At 45.2% G+C, this 12,707-nt stretch overlaps 1 protein-coding gene across 1 annotated transcript in view; it reads left to right on the forward strand.

Moving 5' to 3' along the window:
- KCND3 (potassium voltage-gated channel subfamily D member 3) overlaps positions 1-10,404 on the forward strand; it is a 230,231-nt gene extending 219,827 nt beyond the window's left edge. Inside the window, exons 4-8 of the mRNA XM_055584746.1 lie at positions 350-451; positions 783-872; positions 2,379-2,435; positions 3,821-4,068; positions 4,967-10,404. Of these exons, the coding sequence (XP_055440721.1) occupies positions 350-451; positions 783-872; positions 2,379-2,435; positions 3,821-4,068; positions 4,967-5,168 (699 nt within the window). The 3' untranslated portion in view covers positions 5,169-10,404. The remainder of the gene's footprint in view (positions 1-349; positions 452-782; positions 873-2,378; positions 2,436-3,820; positions 4,069-4,966) is intronic.
- Positions 10,405-12,707: the final 2,303 nt, after the last annotated feature.

The raw sequence follows: 12,707 nt of genomic DNA on the forward strand, positions 1-12,707 counted from the left end.
GAGAGAGACAGTAACAAGATAACTATATAAAACATATACTACCTTAGTAATGAATGCTAAGGAAAAAATAGAAAGACAGGGAGGAGTTGAAGGCCACATGTACACACTCCCTGATTTTCTCCTAATTAACTGGTATTTGGGAACCTGCTGAATGCAGGGAGAAGCACTGGACCCTAGGGGAGAATCAGGGAGCTCTAACATGTGCTCCTTGCAAGAGCCTGCAGTCTGGCGATGAGAAATACCCTGATGCAATACTGAGTGGACAGAGGTCATGAAATTTGGGGGAAGGAGGGAGGACTTTGATGAGTAATAGTCCCCCTCACTCTTTTATTATCTCTGTCAATCACAGAAGGCCCGCCTTGCCAGGATCCGTGTGGCCAAAACTGGCAGCTCCAACGCCTACCTGCACAGCAAGCGCAACGGACTCCTCAACGAAGCACTGGAGCTGATGGTAGGTGCCCAGAGGACCTGGGGCCAGGAGGTGGACGGGAGGATGAACTTGGTTTCTCCTCCCGGGGGCACCAGGACTTCTGCCCCAAAGCCCCAAACTTTCCCCCAGTAGCAGCCCTCTCCACATACCTCTTCCATAGGGTTATCATTGTATCCCTAAGCCAGCTTTAGCTTAGGTGCCCCTAGCCAAAGGCTAACATGTTCTAGGGTGACCCTAAAATTTGGTTCATCCAGATTTTTCTGGTCCCTCCTCCTTTCTGTGGAGAAATGAAGGAGATGGAGAGAAGGCGAGCCACCAGCTTTACGCTCAGTCTCTCATCTTTTCTTCCTAGGGCACCCCAGAAGAGGAGCACATGGGCAAGACAACCTCACTCATCGAGAGCCAGCACCATCACCTGCTGCACTGCCTGGAAAAAACCACTGTGAGTCCCAGCCCAGTGCCACCTCCTTTCTCATCCCCAACCCCTAACCCTTTTCTAAGGTCAGAACTTATCCGGTGTGAGCTCTGTGCCCACATCCTCACCTTGGGCCAAGCTTCAGAAGTCAAAGTCTGTCCCCTTAGATCAAAAGAGTAGCAATGAGGTCTCTATCAACCCTCAGAAGGAAGACCCCAAGGGTCGGAGGCCAGCTCTGTCCTGCAGTGGCACAGAGGAGGCCATTCCCCTGGACTTTTCACACAACCCCTCTATCCCCATCCCCATGGCCCATTTCTTAGTTACTGAGGCCTAAGGGCTATGTCTATAGTTTCTCAGTTCTGATGGGCATCACTCTTCAAAAGTAGGGCTGAACTTATAATAGATTGCTACAGGACAGCAGAGAAGAATGTCAACTTCTGTCCCAACCCTGGGGCTAGATGGATGGAACCTGTGGGTCCCTCTGCTCCCTCCACTCCACTTGAAACAGGAGACAGTGAATGAAAGAGGCAGTGCATATGTTGCTCTAGCCAGGGATTTTACCAGTGCCACCCCATCTTAGCCACCCTGCGATTCTCAGGGAATTCAGATTCTGAAAGGCTTATTGTTAAAATAGAGTCATGGCTTAGGGTGCCCCAGCTGGAATGTGGAATGATGCTTGTGCCTCACTAACAGGCTGAAAGGAAGGGCAGTGGGGCCAACCCTGGACCCTTGGCAAAAAGTGTTAGAAATAGTGGGGAGGGAGGAGAAGTCAGGCTGGACAACCAAAGAGGGACAAAGGGAAACTTTGCTGTTTCTTTCTAGGATCTCCCTTCCCCAAAAGCCCAAAGTCAGGGCTCAGCACACTAAGGAGGGAACTTTCTAATTCTCTATATTCCATATCTTGGCCTCCCAGATGTGGGGGGAACAGATATTAGATGACTGTTAGATGAGACAAAGGGAGACATTGTATGGCAGTTGAACCCAATGAGGACTTCCAAGGTGGGAAGGTACTCTGAAAACCCTAGTTTCCAGGATTTATCCAATATTTCATAGAGTCAAGAACTGTATATGCATATCTAGAATTTTTCTCAAAGATTCAGAGCTTGCCAAAGAAATAGGCCTGGACCCAACTGCCCTTTCCAAGTTGCATGTGCTGGGTGGAATGTGTAAGTTGAAAGGATATGGGTGAAATTTAATATTGGGTTTGAAGGGATGGAATGTTGGCATTGAAGAAATGAGATCTTGGAATTGAGGGATGGAATGCTGGCATTGAAGGGGTGGAATGCCGAATTTGGGGGAAAGAATGTCGGATTGGGGGTGGGGGGATATTGGGATTAAAAGATGGAATGCTGGGTTTTAGGGGAGGAATGTTGGACTCCAGGGGTGGAATGCTGGGACAAAGGAAGAAGAATGCGGGGAGCGAGCGAGGGTGAAATGCTGGGATTGAGAGACTGAATGTCAGGACTGAGCTTGGGAATGCTGGAATGTACAATCAATGGTGTTTTTATCTTCTGTTGGCATGTTGTCCTGTAGGGGTTGTCCTATCTTGTGGATGATCCCCTGTTATCTGTACGAACCTCCACCATCAAGGTATAACTTTTTAAAACTTTGATTGATGTTTCTCTCTCTGATTCCTCTGAGTCTGTGGAGTCTCCTCTTTTTACCCCCTGGTCTGGTTCTCTGCATGCGCTGTTGATTCTTCTGGGGCTTACCCCACCTCTGCTGTCACACCCAGGACCAGCTCAGGCTTCCAGTTTTCTTGTGCCTTTCTGATTCCCTTTTTTGACCTCCCCAGGGGCTTGGAGGGGTGGTGGGACATGGAACCAGTGTTGGTATCCTGTGAGTGCCCATGTGCCACGTCTGTCTATGCCCCACCCCCCAACTCCATGGGAACTGCTGGTATCGAATGTCGGGGCTGGTCTCTCTCTCTCTTTCTGAACTCTGTTCTCATGTTACTTCTCCTTACTCTGGCAGCCTTGGCCAGGCTGTTCATGCCATAGATATTTAGTCACCTTGGCCAAACAACCACATTATAGTCATCCTGTGTTGCACTCCACCCTATCCTGATGGCCTCCACTGACAGTCTGTTAGCATCCCCTCCCCATGCTGACACTTGACCTAGGGAATCCTGTGCCTTTAGGTGTATTAAGGAGCCATACTCCATAACCAGCTTCCCTGGCAGCTCAGTCAGTACAGAGTCTGCCTGCAACGTAGGAGATCCAGGTTCGAACCCTGGGTTGGAAAGATCCTCTGGAGAAGAGAATGGCAACCCACTCCAGTATTCTTGCCTGGAGAATCCCATGGACATGGCAGGCTACAGTCCATGGGGTCACAAAGAGTCGGACATGACTAAGTGACTTTCACTTCAACCCATAACCAGGTGGGAAGAAATCAATCATCAAAAGAAACAATAACTCTGACATTGTGACCCCATTGGCCTTCAAGAGCAAAGCTCTCCGAATTCTGTGAATAATTCAATGCCTTTAAAATCTTGTGTCTCATGCTTACCCAGGATTCATAAAGATCTCACCCAGTAAAGCCAGAAAAAGACAACCTAGCACACCCACTACTCACAGTCAGGGACTCCTTGCCTGCTGCCCCTGCGGGGGCAATCCTGTAAAATCCTACAAAGTCTGGCAAGTCTTTGCTTCAGCTCTGAGGATGCCACAAAATCCCTCCACATCCCTCTATATCCCTTCAGCCAAAGCCGTAGATGAAGTACAGGAAACATTGTGATTTCATGACTGCAGTGTCCGCCCTTCAGTCTGCTGACCAGGGCTGCCCATGGGAATCTCTTCCTTCCTTCCTTCGATGCCTGTGGGACACCCCCGGGTCCGGAATGCTTCTTGGTGCTCCAGGCAGCTGGGTACCCTCCTCTCAAGGCCCAGAACAGAGCCAGGCAGAGTGCTGGAGCTCATCCCCCTCCCGCCCCCACTTCCTATCTCTCTTACCTGTTCTCCCTCTGCTTCCCACAGAACCACGAGTTCATAGATGAGCAGATGTTTGAGCAGAACTGCATGGAGAGTTCAATGCAGAACTACCCATCCACACGGAGTCCTTCGTTGTCCAGCCACCCAGGCCTCACAACCACCTGCTGCTCCCGTCGTAGTAAGAAAACCACACACCTGCCCAATTCCAACTTGCCGGCCACCCGCCTGCGCAGCATGCAAGAGCTCAGCACGATCCACATCCAGGGCAGCGAGCAGCCCTCCCTCACTACCAGGTGGGTGGCTCCCATCCATCGCTCCCTGAGGCTTTTAGGCACTCCCTGGGCTTCCCTGTGGCTCAGCTGATAAAGAATCTGCCTGCAATGCGGGAGACCTGGGTTTGATCCCTGGGTTGGGAAGATCCCCTGGAGAAGGAAAAGGCTACCCACTCCAGTATTCTGGCCTGGAGAAATCCATGGACTGTATAGTCTGTGGGGTCGCAAGGAGTCGGACACAACTGAGCGACTTCCACTTTCATAGAGTGATGCCACCTCCACGTTAGGAAAACCCTGGGGTCTTTGGCCCTCCCTCCCCCATATCTAATGCAAGGGCCTCCCCCACCTTCCTTCTCATACTTGCAAGTTAGCCCAGAAGTCCCTCCTATGCTTAGGACACTATAGCATGTTTAGGCCCAGTGGTGGGGGTGGGGGTGGGGGGTTAGATATGAGAAACAAGTAACAACAAAAATCCAAAAATGACCTCCCTGGTAGAGAGAATGGACTGTTTTCTCAAGAAAGTAATTTTCACAATTGTATTAGACATGGCTTATCCCAGGCTGATTTTGCATCACAAAGTGATTCTGCTTATATTTAGGCCACTTCCCACTACCTCCAATGAATTGCAAGGAATTCAGGGGAAGTAAAATCAAGTTAAACAAATGATAGGAAAATAGTACACTGGAGGGGAAAATGTATACTCTGAATTCCAAAGCCCAATATGCATGACTTTTGCAATTTGGGGTAGTTGAGGAATAATCATCAGAATGGATAATTACAGGCCAAATACCAAAAGCAGAGATAGAGGGACACCCAAACCGCCTCCTAGTTACTATAAGCTAGACATGTAGAGAGTCACAGAAGCTTTGGGACACTAGCAAGATGAACCATCATCAACTCGCTCTTTTTTTTATCCCAGTCGTTCCAGCCTTAATTTGAAAGCAGATGACGGACTGAGACCAAACTGCAAAACATCCCAGATCACCACAGCCATCATCAGCATCCCCACTCCCCCAGCACTAACCCCAGAAGGCGAAAGTCGGCCACCCCCTGCCAGCCCGGGCCCCAACACGAACATTCCTTCCATAGCCAGCAATGTTGTCAAGGTCTCTGCCTTGTAAAACCACTGGACAGAGGGCCAGTGCAGGTAGTGGGAGTGAAGGGGGCTGGCATGTTGGTGGGTGGCCACTGGGACCACTCCCTCCCCCTTCCCCACTATTCCTGCCCGCCCTGTTGCACCCCTAGCACTGAAACTTGTGCCTGGAAGAGAAGGAGGCAGCGAAGGGGCACGTGAGGTTCACTGCTGCTGGCGTGGACACAGCCCTGAGCTACTGCATCTCGCTGGGGCCAGAGGAAGGGAGGATGGGTGGGGGTAGGGATGGGATGTAGGGGTACAGGCTGTGAACCAGGCCAGGGCCCGGAGGGGGGAGCCTCAGACCAAATAACAGATGTTTCTGGAGACCCCAGTGAGGAAAATACAAGACCAAGAGCAGCACAGAGGCCGAGTTTTCACATGCAAAACGGGAAGAAAATATAACACTGTGTATTTAAGCACCTTTTTCAAGGCTCTTAATGGATAATATTTATTCATGGGAAAAGGTGGAAAACAAAAACACCAACGGAGTTTTGTGAAATGTTTTTCTCCATGGACCCAATACCTTTGAACCAAAACTGCATTTTGTGAGGGTTTTTGTTTTTGTTTTTTCTCTCTCTCCTTTTATAGCAAAAGCTTTTAGGCTAAGAAGTCAGTTACTGCTGAGTTCTCTCTTCGTTCCCCCAGGTAGATGAGGTCAAATGAGTCTGGGCCCCACTGCCCAGCTGACCTGCACAGAGCTGCCAAGTGACCACACAGCAACACTCACCCTCTGTCTGTCCCTGTCTGCTTTGTCTCTGTACCTCTCTGCTTCACCCCCTGGGTGTTTTTCTCTGTGTCTAGCCATCTGTCTCAACATGGACCCCGGTGATCCTGAGACATGTTAAAGAAGGTCTTCTCCACTGCCAGGCACCTACAGACTCATGCCCGGGAGTTCTATTTATGTGAATGCAGTGGTGGAAGAGAACAGAACAGAGCAAAAATGGGCATTTAGGGATGAGGGACATCTACCTTAAAGAGCAGAGTGCTTCCCTTGTGATTGGAACCACTGGTGTTTGAAGTTTGCATTTCTGGAGAAGAAAGAGAATGACCAGATTTATCACATTGGGATCTTGAAAAAGGAAACAGCCAACACTGGAGAGGCACAGGAAATTTCGGCCTGTGTGCCAGTGGAGAGAGAACAGAAGAACCCAGGGCTCCCAGCAGCAGCCGGCCCCTGTGGCACCTTGCTCTGCACCCCTCTTTCAGCACCCACCATAAAGCCCATCCAGAGCTCTGCCAAAAGGCTCCATGAGCAGTTAACCACTGAGAAGGCAGTGGTATGGGGACCAAGCTCTGACTTATCTCATACCTGAGGCAACTCCCACAGAGGCTGCAGAAGGTTAAGCCTGGGTGCCTCATGAAGGATTCTCCAGAGTGAAAGCAAGTGAGAGATCATAGATGATATACTTACCTGGTCTGAATGATGCCTTGGGGTCTGAAGAGTCTTTAGGCCAGCTGTCCCTGAAGATAACTGAAATGGGGGAGAAGCCTGATCACCTCCCTGAAAGTGAGGAAGTAATTATTTCCGGAAAACCCAGACACATTTCTGTGCAAGTGGTTTGTAGCCATGTGGGGCTGGGAACACTATTTCTGGAATCCAATCAATTTTCACTGCTTTTAGCAGAGCAGGTGGGCCTTGGGGTTAGTGACAAAGCCCTTACCACCCTTCCCAAACCCTAGCTAGCCTATTGCAGTCTCTCTAGCCTGGATTCTGAGATACAGGAGTTCCTCAAGAACTCTTTATCCATTCAGCAACTTAGTGATTAGCTGTTTAATCATGGGCCGAGAATTTTTCTTCCCACCAGAGGCATCCAGAGGAGTTTCACTAGCCTGGAACCTAAAAATTACCTTCATTGGCTTCCCTATGACCCCAGCTCTATTGACCCTGCAGAAGGAGAAAGTCAAAGGGTTATGAGGTGACACCTAACCAGAAGGTGAGCAGAAGGGCAGAGGAGAGGGAGCCTTCTACTTCACGCTGTCCTCATTGGTCACTGACTGGGTCCTTTCTCTGATTTCCCCCTAACCCAAGAATGGGGTGGTTCTGGCCCTCTGAGCTCATGGTAGAAGTAGACAGAAAGGCTTTACAACTACAGAGGAATTTGTGTGTATACACAAACACACAACAACCTAAACACTCGGGAATAAGTTCTTCAACCCATTCATGTCATACATATGTCTCATTAGGGAAGGCAGAGGACTGGGCTGGACTCCATTTAAATGGCAGGCCAAGCACTAGAAAAGGAACTTTTCTCTTGAAAGAATGGATAATGGAACAAAGTTAGGAAGGTCTAAAGTTTCTAAGTATGTATCATGAGAACTGAATGGGGTAAAGGATAAAGAGGTAAATAGGAGCATGGTTACATATACATACGAATGAACTGTGTTTAAGAACAGATCATCACAGGGTTAGAATAATGACTGCTCCAACCTGGGACCTGTTTGGTAGTGTACTGGGGGAGCATATTAGTGGTTCCCATAAAAATTAATGAAGAAATTTAAAAAATCATGTCCCAAATAATTTCCTGTTGTTTTTTGACCCTAATGAACTGAATGTTTTGTATTCCTTAAACTTCATTTCCAAATCTCACATTATACCAGGTCCTAAACGACCACTGGGGCTTCCCTGGTGGCTCAGATGGTAAAGCCTCTGCCTGCAGTGCAGGTGACCTGGGTTCAATCCCTGGGTTGGGAAGATCCCCTGGAGAAGGAAATGGCAACCCACTCCAGTACTCTTGTCTGGAAAATTCCATGGACGGAGGAGCCTGATAGGCTACAGTCCATGGGGTCACAAGGATTTGGACATGACTGAGCAACTTCACTTCACAGCTGATAAAAAGCTTGGGTTGTCTCAGTGGGGTGGATTTGCTCCTGGAAGGATTTCACCTGGATTTCAAAGGACCATTAGACTAACCCCTTCAGCTCCATCCTTCAATGTAGCCTTAGCCAAAGATGAGAAATCCACTTCACTCAAGAAAATGGCTTGTCTACACAACGGAATACAGCCAGAAGGGCCAATACTGCTAAAGGGTATTTGTAAGTAAACAAAAAGGCCAAATGTGCCACGTCAGTTTAATGTCTAACTTAATGGCCAGTGACTGAAGAAATGGGATCTTATCAGGGTTTCCAGGGGACAATGGCTTTCTGGGGAAATGGCTTGAGCTTTCATAGTTCTTTAATGAACTACTTCAGCATAATAGAAGATTCACAAAACTACCCATTCAATCCTACTTAATATTAGGGAGGGTTAAAAACAAACCAATAGGCTACATTCAAATGAATGGAAACTTAGAAAACACGGAATTAAGAGTATATCAAACTAGAAGAGATTAGAGACTATCTATCTAAGTCATTTTACAGTATAGGCTGATGCCCAGAGAAATTAAGTGACCTGCTCAAGGTCATGAGGTCATTTAATGACAGGGCTGGGATCAGAACCCAAGTCCCTTGTATATTCGTCTAATGCTTTTTCCATTACACGCATTGCCTCTCAGCAACAATGCTCAGAGAAGACCCATCAGAGATTACTTGCTATAACTAGAGACATAGTCATGTGTGAATGCCAATTATTACTTGGACACAAGCCCTTTCAAACCACCTGACTGTACCAGTATAAACCATACCTTGGAAACCACCATCCACTAGATAGAATCAGCTAAGGACTATCAATTCTGTCAAAAGCAGGTGAGTAAGTGCACAGTCAGGTTTTTTCAGTCCAATGCTGTCTTTCCAATGCCCTTAATGAAGAGAGGGCTAGGACATTTTAAAGCATACTTTATGTAGTCTTTAATCCTTTCTACAACCTCTGGTGGTAGTACGTCAAGAACTAAATCTTTAATTCACAGAAGGGAAAACAGGCAGAAAGAAGCTGAGTGACATTCAAATTCACATGGCAAGTTAGTGGCAGAACTAAGATCACAATCCAGAGCTTAGACATCTTGCCCTGGGACTTTTCCCTTGACATTATGTTGTATTACTCTGAGGCTTGCTTATATGTTTAACACTTGGATTTTCAGGACCATCCCGAGCCAGGACCTCCAGAAGCGCACACTGTACTATTCCTCCTTTATCCCCTCCTTTCATTACCAGCGTCAAGCTCAAGACCAATTGCATAGAATCCTGTTCAAAAGACTAGGTATTCTCAATGATAGTTGAACATGTGAGTCTATGATCATACAGGAGGATAAAATCAGCAAGTAGAAAAGTGAAAGAAAAGTAAAAAATTTGAACAGAAATTAAAATGGCCAGTTAATGCTGATTCACAATTAACAAGCATCAATTCATGGATGTGCTTGAAGACCTGACCCAGTTTTCAAACGATGATTCCTGCAGTTCAGGATCATGTCACTTTTTAGAATTGATCTAAACCTAGATGTTTAGGCTATTAATGAATTCTAGTGATCCAGGCTCCCTCACTTCAATTACCAGAGAAATACAAGGCATAAACATCCTAACGCTGTTAATCTAAGGCAATATTAGTTTCCCTTCTCATCTAGTTGGCATGGTAACCATAACAGGAACCCAAAAGACTACTTTCCCTGAGTTCCTTGTGAAATCTCTGCAAAGCTTTAAAATGAGTGAAGGAAAAATGTTATGACTTGTCACCCTTGGAGCCCAAACAGCATCATGATGAGCATCATTAGAACTAAGAGAAAGTGGATCAGAAAAAGAAACAGCTTTAAAGGGGTTCCTTTTGAGTCTTGTTTTCAATTCAGAATGTTCTATGTTTTTCTCATCAAGTGTGGGAATGAATTTCTCTTAGCAGGTTTCTCAACTACACTGGATGATGTCACACTAACCAGTGTAGGGCACTGACCCAAGTCCTGGGGGGCTCCTTGGACCAATAGACTATTTTACAAACCTGGGTGGTGGGAGGGATGGTATATTTTTGATAATCAGACATTCCAATGTAATGTTTTCCTTAGAGGTCACCCTGCCCCATTAATGTTATCGTGAAAAACATCACGTGTGTTCTTTTCTATTTTCATATAATAAATGGGCTTTGCTTACCAACATCACAATGGCAAAGAAGAAATACTGTACAAAACTGCAGAAAGATAAACATGTGAAATCTTTCTATGGAAACAACAAAAAACAAACCAACTCTTGAGTTTCCTGTTGTCTTCTTTTGAAACTGTAGTGCATATGTTAAAATGTAATCATTTACAGTATTGAGTCATGTGCCACTGCTGTGCCCGATGTATCCAATCTGGATTAAACAATGTGCCACAAAACGATTATGACTGTTTAATACCTGTATTCTCCTGCTATACATTAGAAACTAAGGGTAATTTGAACAGAGACTTTCTCCCTCGCCATAAAGTCACAGAATCTCAGAAGGGTGCTTAAGCTCTGGTCTCATCTTCCCTTCCCCATCCTCCCTCAATGCGAGCAACTCCTTTATGACATCCGAAATGGTTCTTGCCTGCTTGTATACTTTAGTCATGGATGTTCACTAACAGGGAAAGCATTTGATTGCATTTGTCAACAGCTCTATTTTGAGACTCAGCCCTGCATTACTGCAAGAAAAATAGGCTTTTATGTATCCGTATTGGTTCTGCTGAGAATACACGGAGTATCTACCATCTAAACCAACGTCTCAAACTAAAAGGAAAACTCAAAATTAAATGCTATAGAGTATAGCAAAAAGCTCGGATATTAGAGGACAGAGCACATGTTCAGGTTCTATCATTTATATGACTTCACATCAGTGTTTGTGTGTGTGCATGTGGTCACACCCCAGCCTACAGCTTACAGGATTCTTAGTTCCCTGACCAGGGATTGAACCCTTGTTCCTTGCAGTGGAAGCACGGGTGTCTTTAACCACTGGACTGCCAGGGAAGCTCCCAGTCTCTTCTCTCTTGGCTTCAGTTTGTTTCCTCATCTTAAAAATGAGGGGATTGGGTTAGATATCTTGAAGATCTGTTCTTAGTAATTCTGGTTTAGGTAGTGAGAACTGGCATTTTCACATTTCACCATAATGTGGCAAGAACAATGGGAGTTCTTTTGATTTCCCCACAACAGCCATCGATGAAAATTGTAAGGTTAAAGCAAATGTAAGGTTTGCTGTGTGTAAATGTAAAGCAAATGTGTGATGCCAGAAGGCCCTGAGTTGGCTGTGAAATTCATTTCTATCACTAATGTTCATAGCTTTATCATCCACTAGGTGTCACTACAGATCCACAGTTCAAATAATCTGGAGCAGAGTAATGAAATCAAATGCATGGTGAGCAATATGTGCTTTTTCATGAAAAAAGCACTAAATGTTAACTGGGGTATACATGCTTGTTCACAGACACAAAGCAATAAACATATTCTGTCAAAATGAGAGAACAACCTGGTAATGCAGTTCCAATGTCAGTTATGACTATCAAAAATATAATTTTATTTTTTAAGATTAAGATAGGGTTATTTATATTTGAGGGAGGGGAAAAATACCTAAGACTTTAAACTACTCCCTTGACTCATACGAGTTGATCCATTAAGTATCATAATTTCTGTTCAATTATTTTTAGTGTTCAAGGGCTCTTACCTTTAAACCATTTTTTTAAGGTTAGTGATCGTGTTAGTAGCTTAGTCATGATGTCCAACTCTTTGTGACCCCAGGAACTGTGGCCTGCTAGCCTCCTATGTCCATCGAATTCTCAAGGCAAGAATACTAGAATGGGTTGCCATTCCCTTCTCCAGGGGATCTTCCCAACCCAGGGATCAAACCCAGGTCTCCCACACTTCAGGGAGTCTTTATGGCCTGAGCCACCAAGGAAGCCCTTTTTAAGGTTAGGTTAGGTTTAAAAGGTTAGCAATTATTATTGCAATATTTACACTACTTTTAAAGATTACTTTTAATTACCCAAAGTTATATTCTTTAAGTTAGAATCATCCAAAGCAACAGGTTTCCCAAACATTTCTCTACATGTTAATGCTGCTAGCCTAATTTAAGTCTAACTTGAACAGCTATATAAATGTATTGATTTAGTATTCTAGAAGTCAGACATTAAACCAATTCATAGTAGTCATGTATGTAAATGTATAAAGGCTCTCTATACTCATAAAAAGATATTCCTTTTCTCTAGAAATTATCTTATTAGTCATGTATCAGTTAAATCTTAGAGCTGGAAGGGACCCTAAAAATCTTTTGGTCTAACTGCCTCCTTTTACTGGTGAGACTATTGGACTTTGAGAGGTTAAATGACCAGTACAAGGTAAAAAAGTTGGTCGCAGAGAGTCAACTAAGACAAACACTCCTTCCACTACACCACAAAACATTCTCAAGTAAATCTGCCTAAAACCTACCTACAGCTCCTAACAGATTAGGGGGATGTGCACCTAGACTGACAATTTCAGCAGATTCCTTCCACAGCCAGCACAATTAACTACACTCCTTATCTGGGAAGGTAACTGATGAAATGTTCCAAGGAAAATGCTTATGAAAAATGAAATCAGTATCTTCATGTGTTATGGTATATGCTTACCTCCAGCTTATTTTCCTGTTTTTTTTTTTTAAAAAAGCAAACACAAAAAAGACAAC

Source organism: Bubalus kerabau, chromosome 6 (assembly GCF_029407905.1).
Source record: "Bubalus kerabau isolate K-KA32 ecotype Philippines breed swamp buffalo chromosome 6, PCC_UOA_SB_1v2, whole genome shotgun sequence".
In the NCBI taxonomy this organism is placed as follows: domain Eukaryota; kingdom Metazoa; phylum Chordata; class Mammalia; order Artiodactyla; family Bovidae; genus Bubalus; species Bubalus kerabau.